The sequence below is a fragment of the Carcharodon carcharias genome, chromosome 1, assembly GCF_017639515.1.
Source record: "Carcharodon carcharias isolate sCarCar2 chromosome 1, sCarCar2.pri, whole genome shotgun sequence".
Lineage (NCBI taxonomy): Eukaryota > Metazoa > Chordata > Chondrichthyes > Lamniformes > Lamnidae > Carcharodon > Carcharodon carcharias.
In genome coordinates this window covers 237,516,717-237,537,283 of record NC_054467.1, presented here as the reverse complement: position 1 = coordinate 237,537,283, position 20,567 = coordinate 237,516,717, and the positions used below count along the sequence as shown (strand labels likewise).

The 20,567-nt window shown below is 44.5% G+C and overlaps 1 protein-coding gene across 2 annotated transcripts in view; it reads right to left on the bottom strand.

The window, feature by feature from the left end:
• Window positions 1–20,567, bottom strand: part of mavs (mitochondrial antiviral signaling protein) — a 62,353-nt gene that overhangs the window by 24,759 nt on the left and 17,027 nt on the right. The window contains exons 4-5 of one of the 2 annotated variants that reach the window (XM_041215465.1): window positions 18,896–20,010; window positions 10,617–15,482 (exon numbers count right to left, since the gene is read on the bottom strand). In XM_041215465.1, coding sequence (XP_041071399.1) covers window positions 13,884–15,482; window positions 18,896–20,010 — 2,714 coding nt within the window. In that variant the 3' untranslated portion in view covers window positions 10,617–13,883. Of the gene's footprint in view, window positions 1–10,616; window positions 15,483–18,895; window positions 20,011–20,567 lie in introns of those variants that run through there. The other variant, XM_041215538.1, reaches the window with a different exon arrangement.

Below are 20,567 nucleotides of genomic sequence, written 5' to 3'. Positions count from 1 at the left end.
AGTGCTGTTAGGAAGGGAGTTCCAGGATTTTGACCCAGCGAGAGTGAAGGAACAGTGATATATTTCCAAGTCAGGTGAGTGACTTGGAGGGGAACTTCTGGGTGGTGGTGTTTCCATCTGTCTGCTGCCCTTGTCCTTCTAGATGGTAGTGATTGTGGGTTTGGAGGGTGCTGTTGAAGGAGGCATTGTGAATTCTTGCAGTGTATCTTGTAGATGGTACATACTGCACCCTCTGTGCCTCAGTGGTACAGGGAGTGCATGTTGAGGGATAGGGTGCCAATGAAGCAGATTGCTTTATCTTGGATGTTGTCCAGCTTCTTCACTGTTGTTGGAGCAGCATTCATCCAGGCAAGTGGAGAGTATTCATTCACACTCCTGACCTGTGCTTCATAGATGGTGACAGGCTTTGGGGAGTTAGGAGGTGAGTTAATCAATGCAGATTCCTAGCCTCTAACCTGCTCTTAATGCCACATTATTTATATGGCTAGTCCAGTTCAGTTTCTAGTTAATGGTAAATCCCCAGGATATTGATAGTGGGGGATTCAGTGATGTAATGCCATTGAACGTCATGGGGAGATGGTTAGATTCTCTCTTGTTGGAGATGGTCACTGCCTGGCACTTGGGTGGCACAAGTGTTATTTATCAGCCCAAGCCTGAAGGTTGACCAGGTTTTGCTGAATATGGACACGGACTGCTTCAGTGTCTGAGAAGTCGCGAATGTTTTTTTTCATTTATTCATTCACAGGATGAGGACTTCGCTGGCTGTGCCAGCATATAATGCCCATCTCCAGTTGCCCTTGAGAAGGTGCTGAATATTGTGCAATCAACAGCGAACATCCCCACTTGTGACCTTATGATGGAAGGAAGGTCATTGACAAAGCAGCTGACGATGGTTGGACCTAGGACACTACCCTGAGGAACTCCTGCAGTGATGTCCTGGGACTGACATGATTGATCTCCAACAACCACAACCATCTTCCTTTGTGCCAGGTATGACTCCAACCAGTGAAGAATTTTCCCCCGATTCCCTTTGACTTCTGTTTTGCTAAGATTCCTTGATGCCACACTCAGTCAAATGCTGCCTTGATGTCAGGGGTAGTCATTCTCACCTCACCTCCAGAGTTCAGCTCTTTTGCCCATGTTTGGACCGAAGCTGTAATGAGGTCAGGAGCTGAGTGGCCCTTGCGGAACCCAAACTGGGAGTCAGTGAGCAGGATATTGCTCAGCAAAAACTGCTTCTTAGCACTGTTGATCACCCCTTCCTTCACGAGAATAGACTGATGGGGCAGTAATTGGCCAGATTGGATTTGTCCTGCTTTTTGTGGTCTGGACATACCTGTGCAATTTTCCACATTGCTGGATAGATGCCAGTATTGTAGCTGTACAGGGACAGCTTGGCTAGGGTGCAGCTAATTCTGGAGCACAAATCTTCAGTACTATTGCCGGAATATTGTTAGGGCCTTTGGCCTTTGCACTATCCAGTGCCTTGAGCTGTTCTTTGATATCACATAGAGTCCATCAACTTGGCAGAGGACTGACATCTGTGATGCTGGGGACCTCCGGAGGCCGAGATGGATCATTCACTCTGGTTAAAGATGGTTGCAAATACTTCTGCCTTATCTTTTGCACTGATGTGTTGGGTTCCCCAATCATTGAGGATGGGGATATTTGTGGAGCCTCCTCCTTCAGTGAGTTGTTTAATTGTCCACCGCCATTCATGGCTGGAGGTGGCAGGACTGCAGAACTTAGATCTGATCAATTGGTTGTGGGGTCACTTTGCTCTATCACATGGTGATTTTGGCACACAAGTAGTACTGTGTTGCAGCTTCACCAGATGACACCTCACTTTTAGATATGCCTGGTGCTGCTCCTGGCGTGCCCTCCTGTGCTCTTCATTGAACTAATATTCCATTAACTTGGGAATGATAACATAGTGGTTATGTTACCAGACTAATAATCCAGAGGGATGAATTATTGCTCCAAATCCCATCATGTGGGAAAATTCAATTAAATCTGGAATAAAAATAGTCTCAGTAATGATAACGGATTGTTGTAAAAACCCATTTGGCTCATCCTTGAGTGAAGGAAATCTGTCATCCTTACCCATCTGGCCTGTGACTCCAGACCCACAGCAATATGATTGCCTCTTAGCTGCCCTCTGAAATGGCCTAGAAAGCCACACAGTTGAGTCAAACCATTATAAAAAAAAGTTGAAGAAGAATAAAACCAGATGGATCACCCAGCATCGACCTTAGCGCATCCAACCCAGTAGCCTCTGCAAAGTTCTCCTCACTGGCATCCAGGGACTTGTGCCAAAATGGTAGCACTAGTCAAGCAACACGCCAATATAGTCATACTCAGCAAATGATACCTTTCAGCCAACGTCCCAGAATCGTCCATCATCATCCTTGTGTATGTATTGTCCTAGGACAGATCCACATAGGTAACAGCACTATGGTATACAGTTAGGAAGGAGTGGCTCTGGGAATCCTCAACATTGACACCGGACCCATGCAGTCTCAAAGCATCAGCTCAAACATGGCCAAGTAACCTTCTTGCTGATTACCACAATTCCACTCCCTCAAGTGATGAATCAGTACTCCTCCATGTTGAGCAGCTCTTGAATGAGGCATTGAGGGTAGCAGGACACAGAATACTCTCTAGATGGGACATATCCATCTCTAAGAACCACTACTGGGGAAAAATCCATATGACTCTCATCCTCAGCAATTTGCCAGTTGCAGATGCATCTGTCTGTGACAGGATTGGTCGGAGTGACCACCATATAGTCATTGTGGAGACAACGTTTCATCCTCACACTGAGGACATTCTCCATCATGTATGGCTGCAACTGTGCTAAGTGGGATAGACTCAGAACAGATATAGTTGCTCAAACCTTGGCACCCATAAGGTGGTGTGGGTCATCAGCAGCAGTATTATATTCATCCAGAAACTGTAATCTCCTGGCCTGGCATATCCCCATTCTACCATTACCATCAAACCAGGGGACCAACTCTAGTTCAATGAGAAATGTAGGAGAGTATGCCAGGAGCAGCATACCGGAAAAAGAGATGCCAATCTGGCAAAGCTACAACTATATGCACGCTAAACAGTAGAAGCAGCACATAATAGACAAGAGTTAAGCAGTCCCAAACCAACAGCTCTGCAGTTTTGCTATATCCAGGCAAGAGTGGTGTTGGATAATGAAATAACTAACAGAAGTAGGAGGTTCCACGAATATCCCCATCCTCATTATGGCAACGCCCAGCACATCAGTGCAAAAGACAAAGCTGATGCATTTTCAACTATCTCCAGCCAGAAGTGCCAATTGGAAGATTCATCTTGTCTCCCTCCTGAGGTCCCCGGCACACAGATTCCAGTTTTACAACAATTCGATTCACTCCACGTGGCATCAAGAAATGGCTGAACACACTGGATACAGCAGAGGCAATGGGCCCTGGCAACATCCCAGCTATAACGTTGAAGCTCCAGAGCTAATCATATCCCCAGCTGAGCTGTTCCAGCACAAACACCAACACTTAAATCTACCCAGCAATGAAAAACTGTCCAGGTATGTCCTCTGCACAAAAGCAAGACAGATCCAATCCAGCCGCTGACCACTCTATCATTCTACTCTCAATCATGAGCAAAGTGATAGAAGTGTTGACAACAGTGCTATCAAGCAGCATGTACTCAGCATAAACCTTCTCACCAATTTGGGTTCTGCAGGACTATTTGGCTCCTGATCTTATCAGAGCCTTATTCCAAATATGCAAAAAAAGCTGAATTTCAGAGGTGATATGAGCATGACTACCCTTGATATCAATGCAGCATTTGAACAATTGTGGCCTCAAGGCGTCCTAGTGAAATTGAAGCCAATGGGAATCAGCAGGAAAAAATCTCCATTGGTTGGAGCCATACCTAGCACAAAGATGGTTGTGGTTCTTGGTGGCCAATCATCTCAGCTCCAGGACATAGATGAAGGAGTTCCTTATGGAACAGTCCTAGGCCCAACCATCTTCAACTGCTTCATCAATGACCTCCCTTCCTTCGTAAGGTCAGAAGTGGGGATGTTCACTGATGATTGCATGATGTTCAGCAACATTAACGACTCCTCAGGTACTGAAGCTGTCTGTGTCCATATGTAGCAAGGCCTGGATAATATTGAGGCTTGTACTGATAAATGGCAAGTAACATTCACACCATACAAAGTGCCAGGCATCCAAAAACAGAGAATCTAAGCACCTCCCTTTGACATTCAATGGCATTACATCGCAGAACATCAACATCCTGGGAGTCTTCATTGACCAGAAGCTTTACTGGAGCAGCCATATAAATAATGTGTTTACAAGAGCAGATCAGAGGCTGGGAATTCTTTGATGATTAATTCACCTCCTTACTCACCAAAGCCTGTCCACAATATATAAGGCATAGCCAGAAGTGTGATGGAATACATGCCTGGACCGGTACGGCCACCAACAACACTCAAAAAGTTCAATTCCATCCCCAGCAAAGCAACCCACTTGATCATTACCCCATCTACCACCTTAAACATTCACTCCCTCAACTACCAATGCACAGTGGCAGCAATGTGCCATCTGTAAGATGCACTGCAGCAACTCACCAAGATTCCTTCAACAGCATCACCCAAACCTTTAACCTCTAGCATCAAGAAGAATAACCATTTGCAAGTTTCCCTACATGTCACACATCAAATGAATCACCATTCCTTTGCTGTCACTGATTCCAAATCCTTGAACTCCCCCCCCAGCACCACAGGGGTTGCAGCAGTTCATGAAGGTAGCTCAACACCACCTTCTCAAGGGCAATAGAGATGGATGATAAACACTGGCTTTGTCAAGTGATGTCCACATCCCGTGAGCAAATACAAAGGTCCAAAACTGGCACTTCTAGCCTTAGAGTATATCGCCAGCTCTCTGAAAAGTCAAAAGCTATTTCAATTATTGAATCATCTATGTCAGGTAATAAAAAAAAACTGACATTTTGTCGATTTTTAACATTCTCTTTTTAAAACCCAAGTCCTTACTTGAATGAACATTGCTCTTGTAATGTGGCTTAACATCACAGAACAGCGAACATGTGTTAACTGGCAACATCAGTTCTTGCAACACCAACAATGAAAATAAATTGCTCCTTTTACCACCTCCTCCCTTCCACTATGTAAAGTAAAACTGTTCACAAAGTTTCAGTGACGCACTTTCCGATGGTGAAATCTCTGTCCAATCCAGGTTTTCCACATAACATTTCATAGTATAAATTACGATCTAATCCGCTAAATATTGTATTAAGAGCTAACGCCAATGATTATTAATCATTATAAAAATAATTGAATCTACAGTAAAACCAGCAGGTGGAGGGAGTTTCAGATAGGCACGTTACAAAGATTGGATTGTGGGAACGGCATGCCATATGATTTCATTTAAAAAGGCATCATTCACTCAAGCACATAAATGAAAGCTACTTGGATGAAGTATAGAGAGCAACGAGAATTCATTGAACTGCACATTGGGAAAGGATCATTGGACTTGGGGAGAATGGAAGAAAACTGAAGAGAAAAGAAAAAAATTGCCACTAAATTGCTTTAAGCTCTTTTGCAAAAGTGAATAATGCAAAATTCTAGCCCTTTTACTTTCAAGGCGACTAAGTTTTCCTTTTGTTTAAAAAATTACATTTCACATTTGGTGTGGACCCCTCACAGTAGCTGCCTTCATTCACAACAGCCTGGAGGCTTGTGAGAAGCGCACAATCTTCTGCTTAGGGATGGCAGGGCTGCCACAGTTTGAAGCACATTGCTTGAAATAAGCCACACTCCTACAGCTGACATTTTATTAAACTACTTCTACCATTTATTACAGATTAAAGTTCAGCATGTGCTTAGGGATGGTGAAAATTCACTTTATCCAACATAACACCAAATGATCCAAATGACTTCACAATCCACAAAAATGATTCCCAGATCCACATTTCTTTTGAGATAATGTGTGAGCTAAGAGCAGACGAACCCACATGTCTCATTTTGCTTGCTCATCTGTGTCGACATGCCTGGGGGAGTCAAAAAGTGGGAGAGGGGGTTCTGCCCTCCAGGTCATTGTCACTGTTACTTTGGGTTGCCCTCCAAGTGGCATGTGGAAGCAGCCTGGGGAAAATAGTGCATTGTACTTTGTTTCTCTTCCATATGAGAGTCACATGGGCCCATACTATCTTGTAACAGGGACATAGAATCACAGAAAGTTTATGGCACAGAAAGAGGCCACTTGGCCATGTCTGCACCGGCCACAAAACGAGCCATCCACCCACTTTCCAGCTGGGCAGATCTTTCAACTTCTGCAGGGATCATAAAACCGGAGGACTGGTTGCTGCTATACGCCCCGCATAATTTTTCTTTTCATCGACGTTAGTAGTAATTGTTATTATTACAGTATTAAAAGAGTAGCTTTGGGAAAAATAACTGGTCCAGAAGCTGCATTATGTGCACTTCTACAAATTGAAGCAGTTACGTCACAGATGTGTCAATGCCTGGTTAGTTCCTGAAACATTAGTGCATTGTACTGGAAGGGCTGCTGCAGAATGAGATTCTTCTGCAGAACCAGCAGTCCTATGTGAAAACAGTGACTACATTTCAAAAATTTCTTCATTGGCTGCAAAGTGCTTCGGGACATCTCAAAGTTGTGAAAGGTGCTATATAAATGCAAATCTGAAGTAACTCATCTATGGTATTATTCTGGAAAATAATAACATCTTATTAAAAAAAGCATTATCTATAATCTTGAAAACAAGCATTAAAAGTTCTGTTACAAATTCCATTAAAAGTTCTGTTACAAATTTGTCGCACAATCTGGTACCATGCAGCGAACTTGTATTTATTAGCACCTTTAACATAGAAAAATGCTCCAAGGCACTTCACAGAGTTGAGGGAATAATAGTAGAGATAAGGGAACATAAGCCAAACCATAGATGCAGGAATTGAGAGAGGTAAATGAAAGCTTTGTTCAAAAGCTGGGCAAGGTGAGGTAGAGCTGTTGGGAAGGAAGAATGGGACTGAGGTAGTTGAAGGTACTGCCACTAATGGTGGGGGAAAGGGAGAAGGGGATGCCTGGTAGGTCACAGATGAAAGACCAAAAGATAATGGAGCTCTGTTCACGCATCACCCCATCCTCTCTGATCTACCTGGACTCTTGGTCTCGCAATGTTTCACATTTGAAATTTTTCTCTTTATCTTTAAATCCCTCCAAGGCCTGCCTCAACACTCCCCATATTTGTAGACTACTTGAGCTCAACCATCCCCTCACCCCCGGTCCCTGATTCTGGTATCAGATATAGCCTTCGGCTCCTCACTGGCGGCAATGCTTCCTGCCACGTACGTCCCACTCGCTGCAATTTCCCCTTTAAACCTACCACTCCATTTCCTTAAAATCTACCTTGTTGACCAGGTTTTGGGTTTCCATTCTTAGGCCCAGATTTTCACCCCAAGGCTGGATGCGCAGAGACAGGTGAATTTCCCGGCATCACAAAGGCGACCACTAAAAAATGTCTGCCCAAACTTCCAATTTTCGGTCCGGGGAGTGGGGGGGGACAGGGGTGGAAAAGAGATGGGCTAGAATAGGATTCAAATTGGGCAAGCCTGGAAGTAGTGAGGGGTGATAAATGCGCCTGATGTAGGTCTCAGGTGACTCAGGCACAGATAAAAAGTGGGCCTTCAGAAAGTACATCTGAAAGATATGTTAACCATGGTGAAGTCCCTGTGCCTCGAAAATGACATCATTGCCTTGTCAGGTGAGTATCCAAGCTGTAGATGTTGTCCAACTGTTAGTTGACCCTGGAATGGATGGTCCTTTGTGGGTTTTCTCCAAGGAGGAATTGTCATTGTTGCTGCCAAGTCATAGTGTACTGTCCTGAACCACCCAAAGCACGGAGTGGATTCTCAAGACACAGCCATAGGGATAGCATCGTCTTACCACCACTACCTGCTACAGATATTATGCAGTCATGTGGTTAGCATTCAATGGATGGATGAATGATGATGAACAGTGCCATGCTCACTATCCCATCCGCTTGCCCTCTTGCCACCCATCTATCAGGATGTGCCTACACTGTTGACCCTTGACCAGGTCCCACTCATCTGCACACTGTCATGGCACAACAGTGTGACTAGTTGGGATTAAACCAGTAGAGGCGTCAGTGGTTGTGAAGAACAGCATGCTACCTTGGGGTCACAGCTGCAACATCCATGGCACCAATCATTTCCTCAGAACCATTTTCTCCACCAAATCTTACCAGTATTTGATGATATGATGAAAATGGTTAGTGCATGTAAGCACTCAAAAGTGAATGAGAGTAATGTAATCTGAATGGCGACCCTTTTCACCTAACATTTTTATTCATAGAATGACACATAGAGGAGACACAGGGGAAGGGATAGGTCCAACTGCCCCCCACTTTTCTGACCAGGACCTTCACATTTTGGCAACAGAGGTCAAGAACAGGAGACCAGTCCTCAACTCAGCTTGCCGGTGTAATCCACCTGCAACAACCAAGAAGGCCTGGATTCAAATAGCAGCTGCGGTGAGTGCAGCAGGAGACCATCAGTGCTCATGGATTCAGTACAGGAAAAGATTCAATGATCTGCTGCGTTCCAGCAAGGTGAGTAGCTTGCTGCATCTAAGGTGTGAGACCTGGCACATACCTCTGCTTCAGCACTGAGGCTTGTACGTGTAAAACAGCTCATGTAGGTGCGCACAGAACACATGAATGAGGGAAGAGAAATATTCCTCTGTGCATTGTTTATCAGGCTAACATAAATTCATGTCATTGCAGTCAAAAAAGGCAAAGAATGCCACAAAGATGGACCAAACTGGGATTGGATCAGCCTGGCTCAGATGCATCCATTCCATGGAATAGGTTACAATGAGATTTCCAGGGTGCCTGAACAGCTGTCTGTTGGCGATAGTGAATCGCTGTTAGCAGGTGGTAAAGGCGGTGTTGAAATCACCTTGTCACATGGAGGTAAAGGTGGAGGTCATCATGTCAGTTCACTGATCACAAGGAAACGTTAGCATGAGAGGGAGTGTAAGGATAGGGTTGCATCATGAGGGCAGCGCGAGCACAGTTAAAGGTAATGGCACGCATCATAGGGTGCTTTCACAATGAGAAGAGCTAGACACACAGAGGAGATATGGGGGAAGGGATGGGTCCAGATGCTCCATGCTTTTATGACCAGGACCTACATGTTTTGATGGAAGAGGTCCAGAAGGGGAGAGCAGTCCTCGACCCAGCTGGCCGCTGTAATGCGTCTGCAACAGCCAAGATGACCTGAATTCAAATAACGGCTGCGGTGAGTGCAGCAGGAGACCATCAGTGCTCATGGATTCAATGCAGGAAAGGGTTCAATGACCTTCTGCATTCCAGCAATGTGAGTAGTTTGGCTCTCCACACAAAGCTCCAAGGGAAAGGTCATATCTGTATGCTTCTTCACCTCCCCCGGACAGATCATGCTTCGAACATCAAGGGGAGGAAGGGATGTCTGAGGCGGCAGCATCACATCACACTAGCTCACACTCCACCAACTCAGATATAAGCAATTTGGAGGGATGTAGCATGTGTGTCGAGTCAGGGGCACAGGTGAAAGTCACCACACCTGAGTGCACGAGGGGGTGTCAGAGTCAGCAACATCTATGCACGGTCCCCCACAGAGGAAAGAGGGAAGTCAGGATGATGCTCCAGTGGGCAGGAACATGGAGCCTCAGGAGTCACCTTTTGGGGCACAATACTTAGATAATCAGCAACAGTTGTGTGAACATCTGGCAGAGTTCAGTGGGACAGTGAGGAGCTCTTGGACTGCAAACGGAGGAGTCCATCACCATCATGAGTTCCATATTGACCCAAGCGCTCAACTGCACGAACTCTGACCATGAGCAGATTGGCCAATCTCATGGAGAGACACATGCAGTGGATGCAAGAGCAGCATCTCGGCTGGGAAAGAGTGCAGGCCTCCCATAGTAGCCTGGAGCAGTCAGCTCAGAGTATGAGTGCTGACATCCATGGAATGCGTACCCTGAACCGGTGGCACGGCAGTTGCTGTAATGCACGACTGCTGCGCACCAGCATCCAGCCCCATCAGCCCAGCTGAAGGCCAACCCAGGGCTGTGCAGGTCACTGAGGTAGGTGAAGATACCAAGAACTCCTCAGCATCCTCATCTTCCTCCGCCTCCCCAGTCTCTCCACCAGACCCCTCATTTGCTGCATATGTGCCAGTGATCACGGCTGCCCATGCTGAGATGCAGAGACTGTAGTCTGAAGGAGGTCCCCAACTGTGCCTGCACAATGAGACAAGCCACCATACTCCTCATTGTTGTTTAGACAGAGAGGTGAGTAGCCTGCCTCCACCTCATCTGAGGCAACATGGAAGGGACTTCATAGGAGTGTGCAAGAGCAAAGAGTGTCGTCCGGTCTAGAGCACTAATGGTTACACTTTCCACATTGTACATAGCACACTTGAACACTTCTTTAATATATTTACCTACACTTGTACATGACTCAACATGTGTTTGTACACTAGAGCTCAAAATGAATGATATCTTTATGAAGATGGTTCTTACCAGTAGTAATGAGGGCAGCATGCTGAGGTCCATCTCGATGTGTCGTCAACAGGATCAAGATTGTCAGCTGATTTGTGATGCTTTGGGGGCCTTCTTCCTTCACTGCTGTACCACATGAGATTCCAGAGTTCAAAAGCTCCAGCACTGATGCTCCTTGTAACTTTCATTGTCCATTCAAGCTTAACTTTAAGGGACACTCAATGATCAGAGTCCACAAACTGCTGCTGGGCAGCAGGTATATCTCAAGCATGAGTGCTGGGTGCAGTGCATTCATGCAGTGTTACACATTGGCATCGGTGCAGGCACCTCATTAATGTTTATTCTCTCCCTTGTGGTGGATCGAGAGTCCCTTGAGTAATTGTGGAATCAATGTACAAGATTCTTTAGCTGGAAGTTCATCACCAGGGATCTGGATGATGGCAACTGTGATATCGGAGGACCTTATGAGAATCTATTTTGCACAAGGGCCCATTTGGCGATGATCCTGACCTGCACAGAGTTAGCCTGGGCTACAGGCCATGCCTCCCAGCTGCTTTTCCATTAGCGGCCTCCTAATCCATTTCGGAATCCTACTAACGGACCGGGGCTTCTTCTTCATCTTCCTCCTCCTCAGAGGTTGGAGCTCTGCCCACGCCGTCATCGTCATCATTTTGTAGGCTCCTCCACTACACAATGTTGTGCAGCATGCAGCACACCATTAATATTCTCGATACCCTTGTTGGAACATATTGTAGAGCTCCACATGAGCGATCAAGGCACCTGAAGCGCATCTTTAAGATGCCTGCTTGATGGTATACCTGGTGACAACATGGTTGTTGTTGTTGTAATTGTACTCTGCCAATGTTTGTGGGCTCCTAAAGGGGGTCATTTGCCAAGTTCTTAAGCAGTAGCCCTTGTCCTCTAGAAAACAACTACAGATCCATTGGTGGATGAAACAGGTAGAGGAGTTGGGAACTCATTAGTATGAAGTTGTGTCAGCTGCCAGGGAACCTTGCAAACACACGAAGGAAAACCTTGTGGTCACAAACCACATGTACATTGATCAAGTGGAAGGACCTCTGGTGGATAAAAGTGCCCACATGTTGTGTCGGGGCCTATACGGCAACATGGGTGCAATAAATCACACCCTGCACCTGAGGGAAGCCTGCCAATTGGGCAAAGACCATGCTCTCTGTGTCTGAGACACCGAATCTACAGGGAAATTAATGTGACCCCCCCCCAACACTAGTAAACAGGGCATTAGTTGCAGCCTTAATATAACTGTGTGCTGCTGATTGGGATATACCAGACTGGTCTCCTTCGGATCCCTGGAAAGGTCCTGTGGCGTAGACGTTGAGAGTGACAATTACCTTCACAGCCACTAGCAGGGCACAGGAATTGATGGGTTGTGACTTGGGTTGTTATGGACCATGCGAAATATGTCTGTCACAACCTCACCACTTGGCCTCAGTCACCTTCAGCACTGGTTCTCCATCATATTGAGATAGGATGTCCCAGGTCTATACACGCTGCCTTAGGGCAGTACCTGGTTGCCCTGCCTCTCCTTTTTCCTAGTGCGCAGGAAATGGCCTCTTCCTCCTGACCTTCTGTGCTCCCTCTGACCTCTGGCTGTTCACGGTGACTGGCTTCTATGGCCTCTGTGTACTAGGGTGCCACGCCCATCTTCAGTATTCCTTCATAGGAAGCGCCATGTGCCCTTCACAAGCACAAAGTTCTTCCTAGCACCTGGGTGCACGAGTCAGTAGCAGCAATAATAATTGCCTTGCTAGACCAGAAACCCACTCTCCTACTCCCTTGGGTTAAGGGAAGACAGTTTTGTGCCACTTCTGGGGCTATGAATAACATTTTAAGGCACATTCCACAGGGATACCCTACCTCTCCAAAGGGCTCTCCTGGCTATTCAAAGAAAAACACCAAATTCAGACCTGCTCTTACCAGGCCTACTCCGCATACTTCAGGTTTCACACTCCGAGGCTACCAAAAACCGATTAGAGTGGGGGAGCTGATGATTTAAAAGGCCAGCTACCGCCGTAAAAAACATGTGTGAAATCCATCTGGCCCCCCCGCTGCAAAAATGGGAAATGCCGGGTTCGGGGGGAGGGACTTCCAATTTTCCGGCAGTTCTGCTATTTTCACTACAATGGAGAGGCTCTCCGTTGTGGCAAAAGTCTGGGTCTTGAGCTCTCCTCTTTTGGCTTGTTGTTTGTTTTCCCACAAACCTCTGCAGAGACCATGGGACAGTTTTAATGGCAACGATGGTGGCTGTCGTTGTAAGGCAGAAGGAAGTTGCAAAAATAGAATGGAATAGGCCATGGAGAGATTTGAAGAACAGGGCGAAAATTTTAAATTTAATGCACTGGAGCATTGGAAACCAATGCAAGTCAGTGAGGACAAGAACTTGGCTCTTGACCTGGAACAGGTGGTTGTATTTTTGGACCAACTGGAGCTTCTGGAGGTTGGAGGATGGGAGATCAATGCAGAGAACAAAAGAGAAAGAGAAATAGATTCTAGAGGTGTCAAACCCATGGCTAAGGGTTTCAGCTGTGTGGATTGGGGTGGGCTGACGAAGGGATGGAGATGGATAAGTTTACAGAAATAAAAATGAGCAGTCATGGCAACGATCGAATATATGATTTGAAGCTCAGCTCGGCTCACTGTTGCACAGAACACCAACGTTTCACATGATTGGCTGAGCCTGAGGAATTGCATCTGGAATGGAAACAAGCCGTGGCAATTCAACAAGACTAATGGCACTGACCTTCTTGACATTCAGCCCGAGGGCAGGTCTTTAAACTAATACAAATTAAAGAAGTGGTATGCCAAGGAAAAGATAACAAATTTAAATGATCATTTAGAGAAAGGAAGCAGGCTGCTTTAAAATTCAAATTCTAAATTGTCAAGCATGAGTCAACATCTTTGAAGAAACTGTACGAGCAAACTGCAGAAAAATGCCAATTGGAATAATTATTTTGTTCATGGTAATTTTGCTTTTAAATTGTTATAATTTGCTTTTACTTTTGCAAACAATTGACTGAACTACAAAAGAGGCATTTGTGTCAATTATTGGTGTTTTCTGTGTGAGTCGGATATGCTGAAAAGGTTCCAACTATAGATTTGCAGTAAAAGTGCAATGAGCAAGAACATTTCCCAGGGCAAAAAGCAAATTATTCTCCTACTCCTGAACAACTAACTGAAATTATATTGTAATTTTAAAATCACTTCAACATTAAATTTTAATTCATGAAATTGCTCAGGTCACACTGGTCCCTAATTACGATAGCACTTCCATATGCATGCAGCAACAACTGATAATACCAGAACTGACATTGATAGAAATAGATAATTAGACTGTGGTAAATCCCAGTTTGAGTTTACCGGCTGTCTGGCTTGTGACCTTTTCTTTGAGGCCAAAGAAACATGCTCAGTGGACAAAGCATCAATAGAGCTCTTCCCAACATCGCGCCTGTAAACATCTCCCAAGTTTGCCGTTTCAAATTCGTGATCATTGCCCGTTTCATTATTCTTATCAGGTTCCTGATAAATATGTCCAATAGGTTCTTTAGTATCCTCATTGCATATACATGCATCTCCTACATCCGGGTTGGTGTCACATTTACTGTGACTCACTTCACAAGGGTTCAATGGACCTCCTCTCCTTACAACATTTACTTCCAGGCTTGAATTTTTATCCAATTCTGTCCCTGTAAACCTGTTTGCATATGACTCGTTACAATCAAAATGAACATTCCAATCTCCAATAGGATCCAGTTCGCATCCATGCTCAGTAGTTTGTTTTAGTGCATTTTCTTGAGAAGCATCCATGTCACCAATCTGACCTGATTCTTGCATTCCAAGTAACTGAAATGACTGAAGTGGTGGATTATTGTTCAGTAAGTTTGCATTTTGGGAGCCTTGTTCCACATAAACACTTGGCTCATTGGCTGAGTCATCATTAACCGAACTGTCTCCAAAAGAGCTACCAGTATCAGAAGAAATTAGCAATTGGTCACTTCTGGAAATTGAACCTATGGTGTTATTTACTTGCACATTTTTCATGAATTGAACTTCGGAGTCAGCCCTATTATCAACAGGGTGTGTTCCTGTAGGTGCAGGAACACTTTGTGCAATTTTAATGTTACTCATCTGAAAAGCCGTAGGCTTGTACTCAACATTTATGTTTTGATTTAAAATGTCTTTCTGATGAGAGTCTATACCTTCACCTATTCCATGTATTTTATTCTGAGCATCAAAATTCAACTGTATATTCAATGGTTGGTGAACATCATAAAAGCTCCTTTGATGTGAATCATTCTGGTAACCTTGTAGTGCTTGAATCTTTTGTTCCTTAATTGAGTTTTTGTCACTGAAATCACAAGAAACATGAGCTCCACCATCACCCAAACTCAAAGGGTGGGCCTGTTCAGGCAATTCTCTTTGATTAGGGCTGAAGAGCGGCAGGGAACTGTCTGCATCATTGGTTCTTGAATTATCTACCGTACTTTCACTGAGCTGTAAATCGCTACTTGTTATTGAACAGCCACCTTCAGACAAATTAGAGGCAACTTCAGTTGCTGATTGTGTGTTCTGAATATCACTCCTCAATATTTCTGGTTTATCAATATCCTGAGAATCATCATTTGACTGATACAGAGGTCTAAGTGGGTGCACTTGTCTGCATGTTGAAGGGATTTCTGCTTTATCTTGCCTGTTTTTCATTTCTCTCTTAGCTTGATCAGTATTGGGGACGAATATTTCTTTCACTTGTCTTTTCTCACCAGAGTTGTTCTGATCTGAATTTATGGTCTGATTCTTTGGAGGTTGGATAGCACCATTGGGCTTTGAATGATCAAAAGGAACCATCATCTCCTTTAAAAATAAAATGAAGTCAACTTAGAGCTAGACGAATCAAGATGATCATAATTTCTATTTCTATACCGCAATAAAACACAAGTTATGGTGAATAACCCACATTCAATTCTCTTTTGAAAGTTACTAATGAACCTGCTTCCACCACCCCTTCAGGCAGTACATTCCACATCATAACAATTGACTGTGCGATAAGAAGTCTCATCTCCCTTCTAGCTCTTTTGTCAATTTTCTCCTTGCCCATTATTAAAACCCCTCATGATTTTAAACACTTAAAATAAATCTAACCTTAGCCGGAGGAGAACAATCCCAGCTTCTCTGTTCTCTCCAAGTCCCTCATCCCTCGTATCATTCTTTTAAATCTCCACTACACTCTCTGAGGTCTAAGCATATATAAAAATGTACTGTCAACATTCGTATAATGTTTAAGGTTACAAGTTATGCATAGATGGCAATTTCTGTTCAATTTTAATAAGGATTTACATTTCGCTTTCCACGAGAGCTTTTTTGGATTCCCCGTCTACCATTTCACTAAACTCCTGGTTGTTTTTTTGACAGAGTAACTTACTACAAGTAGTGTCTCAAATCTGCCTATCCGAAAACCTGCAATGTCCAAAAAACAGGCAGTTTTTAAGCTACCATGCATGAATTCTAATTATTATTAGATGTGTAAAATAACTTACCGGCTAATTCAGTTGGGTGTTGCATTGGCACACTGACTAGTTATTGGCTAAGGCCTTTTCCACGCTCTGAGCGGTTCGAGCAACCCTTAACCCGACCAGAACTGGCCCAAAACGCCCAACCCGAAAACCAGCTAGATTTGAAATCTGGCGTGGATTCAGGTCCCATGATTGCCAGTTTTGAGACACTGTACCTGTATACCAATCGAATACAGTGGATGCTGGAATCTGAAATAAAAACCAAAAAGGCTGGAAAGGTTCAGCAGGTCAGGCAGCATCTGTGGAGGGAGAAACAGAGTCAGTGTTTCAGGTCGATGACCTTTCAGCAGAACTGGGAAAAGTTAGAGATATATTAGGTTTTGAACAAGGGGTGGATAGATAAAGACCTTTAAAGGAAGGTCTGTGATAGGGTGGAAGACAGAAGAATTAGTCCTATGAGTCCAAAGGAAATGGAGATGGGGGCAAGAAAAGAAACAAAGAAACAAGAGATGTACTGCTGTCTGAAAGCAAAAATAAGAGAAAAACTGAAGAATGCAAAACAAAGGAAACAAAATGGGAGACAGAGTTTATGGTCTGAAGGTGTTGAATTCAATGTTGACTCCGGAAGGCTGTGAAGTGCCTATGCAAAAGATGAGATGCAGTTCCTCAAGCTTACACTGAGCTTCACTGGAACATTGCAGCAGACCAAGGACAAAGACTTCCAGCATCCGCAGTATTCTGCTTTTCGATTAGTGTCTAATTCACTTCCACTTCTCTTCTAGGAATGCCCATCCTGAAGAAGTTCTCCTCTTTTCTCTGATGAGATTTCTATTTTTCTCTTTTACCCTGTTCGCCTTCATTACTTTCTATTTCCCTTCATTTTGATCAGATATCCAAGAAAAACCCATTCTCATAGCCACATTTCCTCACTCATCAACTGTGTCCCGCTCTGACTTATTCCACATGGATTCCTTCATGTTTCAGATCCACCCATGATGACAGGTATCTCCTAGACATTCAACATTCCTCGGACTCCTGTTCTCGCATCATCCTGAGATCCACACTCAGTGCTATGCACTGCCATATAACCCATCTTGACCTCCAGTTTCAGCAGCACCGAATATCTCAAAGCTGATCTACTCCACTGTTTGATTTCACCTTTCTTCTCATCCAATGCTTTAACAGGGAACTTTTTCTCTTTCTTTCAGGTGTTAAGGATCGCAAGCTCCATGGGCACCGACACCCCTGCAGATCTTTCTTCCCCTTCACTTCCCTCTAACCCCATCTCGTCTTCTAATCTCACACCTTGCCATGTATTCATGATAAGACCATAAGACATAGGAGCAGAAATTAGGCCATTCGGCCCATCGAGTCTGCTCCACCATTCAATCATGGCTGATAAGTTTCTCAACCCCATTCTCCCACCTTCTCCCCGTAACCTTTGATCCCCTTACCAATCAAGAACCTATCTATCTCGGTCTTAAATACACTCAATGACCTAGCCTCCACAGCCTTCTGTGGAAATGAATTCCATAGATTCACCACTCTCTGGCTAAAGAAGTTTCTCCTCATCTCTGTTCTAAAAGGTCTTCCCTTTACTCTGAGGCTGTGCCCTCGGGTCCTAATCTCTCCTACTAATGGAAACATCTTCCCCACATCCACTCTATCCAGGCCTTTCAGTATTCTGTAAGTTTCAATCAGATCTCCCCCTCATCCTTCTAAACTCCATCGAGTATAGACCCAGAGTCCTCAATGTTCCTCATATGTTAAGCCTTTCATTCCTGGGATCGTACTCGTGAACCTCCTCTGGACCCTCTCCAGGCCCAGCACATCCTTCCTGAGATACGGGGCCCAAAATTGCTCACAATATTCTAATGTGGTCTGACCAGAGCCTTATAAAGCCTCAGCAGCACATCCCTGCTTTTATATTCTAATCCTCTCGAAATAAATGCCAACATTGCATTTGACTTCCTAACTACCGACTCAACCTGCATGTTAACCTTAAGAGAATCCTGGACTAGGATTCCCAAGTCCCTTTGCACTCCAGATTTCTGAATTTTCTCCCCATTTAGAATATAGTCTATGCCTCTATTCTTCCTAACAAAGTGCATGACCTCACACTTCCCCACGTTGTATTCCATCTGCCACTTCTTCACCCATTCTCTTAACCTGTCTAAATCCTCTAAATGATACCCTCTGACCTTACCCTCTCTCTGACGCGGAACAATCTGTCCTTAGCAAAAGTCGCAGATTTAAAGAAGGGTCTGAAGAAAAGTCATACAGACTTGAAAGGTTAACTCTGTTTTTCTCTCCAAAGATGCTGTTAGACTTGCTGAGTTTTTCCAGCATCTTCTGTTTTTGATTTCAGATTTCTAGCATCCACAGTATTTTGCTTTTGTCTCAGCTTTATCCCCTTACGGCCCCATGTTAATGACTTGAACTTATTCTATTAGTTGTGCTCACAACAGTCCCTTTGTAACACTCCATTTTTGAAAGTTCAATTTTAGTTAAAGGTGCAAAAAGCAAAGAAAGGCATAATGAACCCTCAGCAATAATTTGTTGCTTTTTTTCAATCACCATAGAGTCAGCATGTACAAATATTCATCCAGAAACAAACTTAAAAACCAAATAATAAAGAAATCCATTTAAGAATTCTATGTCACCTTCCAACAACATGGAAATCTGAATGAGAACTGAATGGTGGAGTTTTATATCATATCAATTAAGGGCTGGGAGGATAAATTGCCACATTACCTGCACAGGCAGCTTGTCATCTTTGCTTCCTTCTCTATCCACTGACTTTCCCATTTCTTGAATTGGCATTTTAAACTCTATGGAAGGACACTGAGGGACGGAATTAGAGGCAGTCGAAGACACAGAAGACGATGCAGTAGAAGTGTTTGAAGCTAATGAAACCACGGGCTGCAGGTTGGCAGCAGGTGCTGAGGAAGACACTACAGGTGCACCAACTGAAGACTGCACTACAGGTGGGCCAGTCGAGTTCTGCACTACAGGTGTGCCAACAGAAGACTGCATTATAGATGTATTTGCTGAGGACTGCACTACAGGCGTGCCAGCTAAGGGCTGCACTACAGGTGCATTTGCCGAAGACTGCACTACAGCTGTACCAGTCGAGTTCTGCACTACAGGTGTGCCAACAGAGGACTGCATTACATATGTATTTGCTGAGGGCTGCACTGCAGGCGTGCCAGCCAAGGGCTGCACTACAGGTGCATTTGCCGAAGACTGCACTACAGCTGTACCAGTCGAGTTCTGCACTACAGGTGTGCCAACAGAGGACTGCATTACATATGTATTTGCTGAGGGCTGCACTGCAGGCGTGCCAGCCAAGGGCTGCACTACAGGTGCATTTGCCGAAGACTGCACTATAGCTGTACCAGTCGAGTTCTGCACTACAGGTGTGCCAACAGAGGACTGCATTATAAATGTATTTGCTGAGGACTGCACTATAGGCGTGCCAGCTAAGGGCTGCACTACAGGTGCATTTGCCGAAGACTGCACTACAGCTGTACCAGCCGAGTTCTGCACTACAGGTGTGCCAACAGAGGAGTGCATTACGGGTGCATTTGCCGAGGACTGCACTACTGGTGTGCCAGTCGAGGTCTGCGCAACAGGTGTGCTTGCCGAGGACTGCAGCGCAGGCTGATTGGATGAGGGATGGGTTGGCAAGTAGCCTGCCGGAGGGAAGACTCCAGGAGAGGATTCTGAATTGTCAACAGTGACTGAGCTTGAAAGATGTTGTGGGAGTGAAACAAGAACTGGAGCACTTGGGGGAGGAACAACAGGAACCATTGAAGAGTCAGCAGCAGCACAATTGGGATGCGATACAGCAGAAGCACCAACATTCCCTGTAAAAAGACATTTAGGTGATTAATAACTTGTAAAATTATATTTTTTTTGAAAAATTAGGCTATGTTGATAGTACATTTAAGTCACATGTAGCATCTTTTATAATAGCAACACTTTTGGTCTAATTAATCATCACAAGAAGTTAGTACACAGGTGTAGAAAGTGAATAGGAAGGCAAATGGAATGTTGTTGTCCATTGCAAGGGGAAAGCAATATAAAAGTAGGGAAATTTTGCTATAGCTGCACATGGCCTTAGTGAGACCACATCTGGAATACTGGATACAGTTTTGGTCTCCTTACTTGAGAAAGGATATAATAGCATTAGAAGCAGTTCAGAGAAGGCTCACTTGACTGATTCCTGGGATGAAGGAGTTACCTTATGAGGAAAGGTTGACCAGGTTGGGTCTGTATCCATTAGAGTTTAGAAGAATGAGAGGTGATCTTACTGAAACATATAAGATCCTGAGGGGGCTTGACAGCATGGATGCTGAGAAGATGTTTCCACTTATGGGAGAGGGACTAGAACTAGGGGGGGGGACAGTTTAAAAATAAGAGG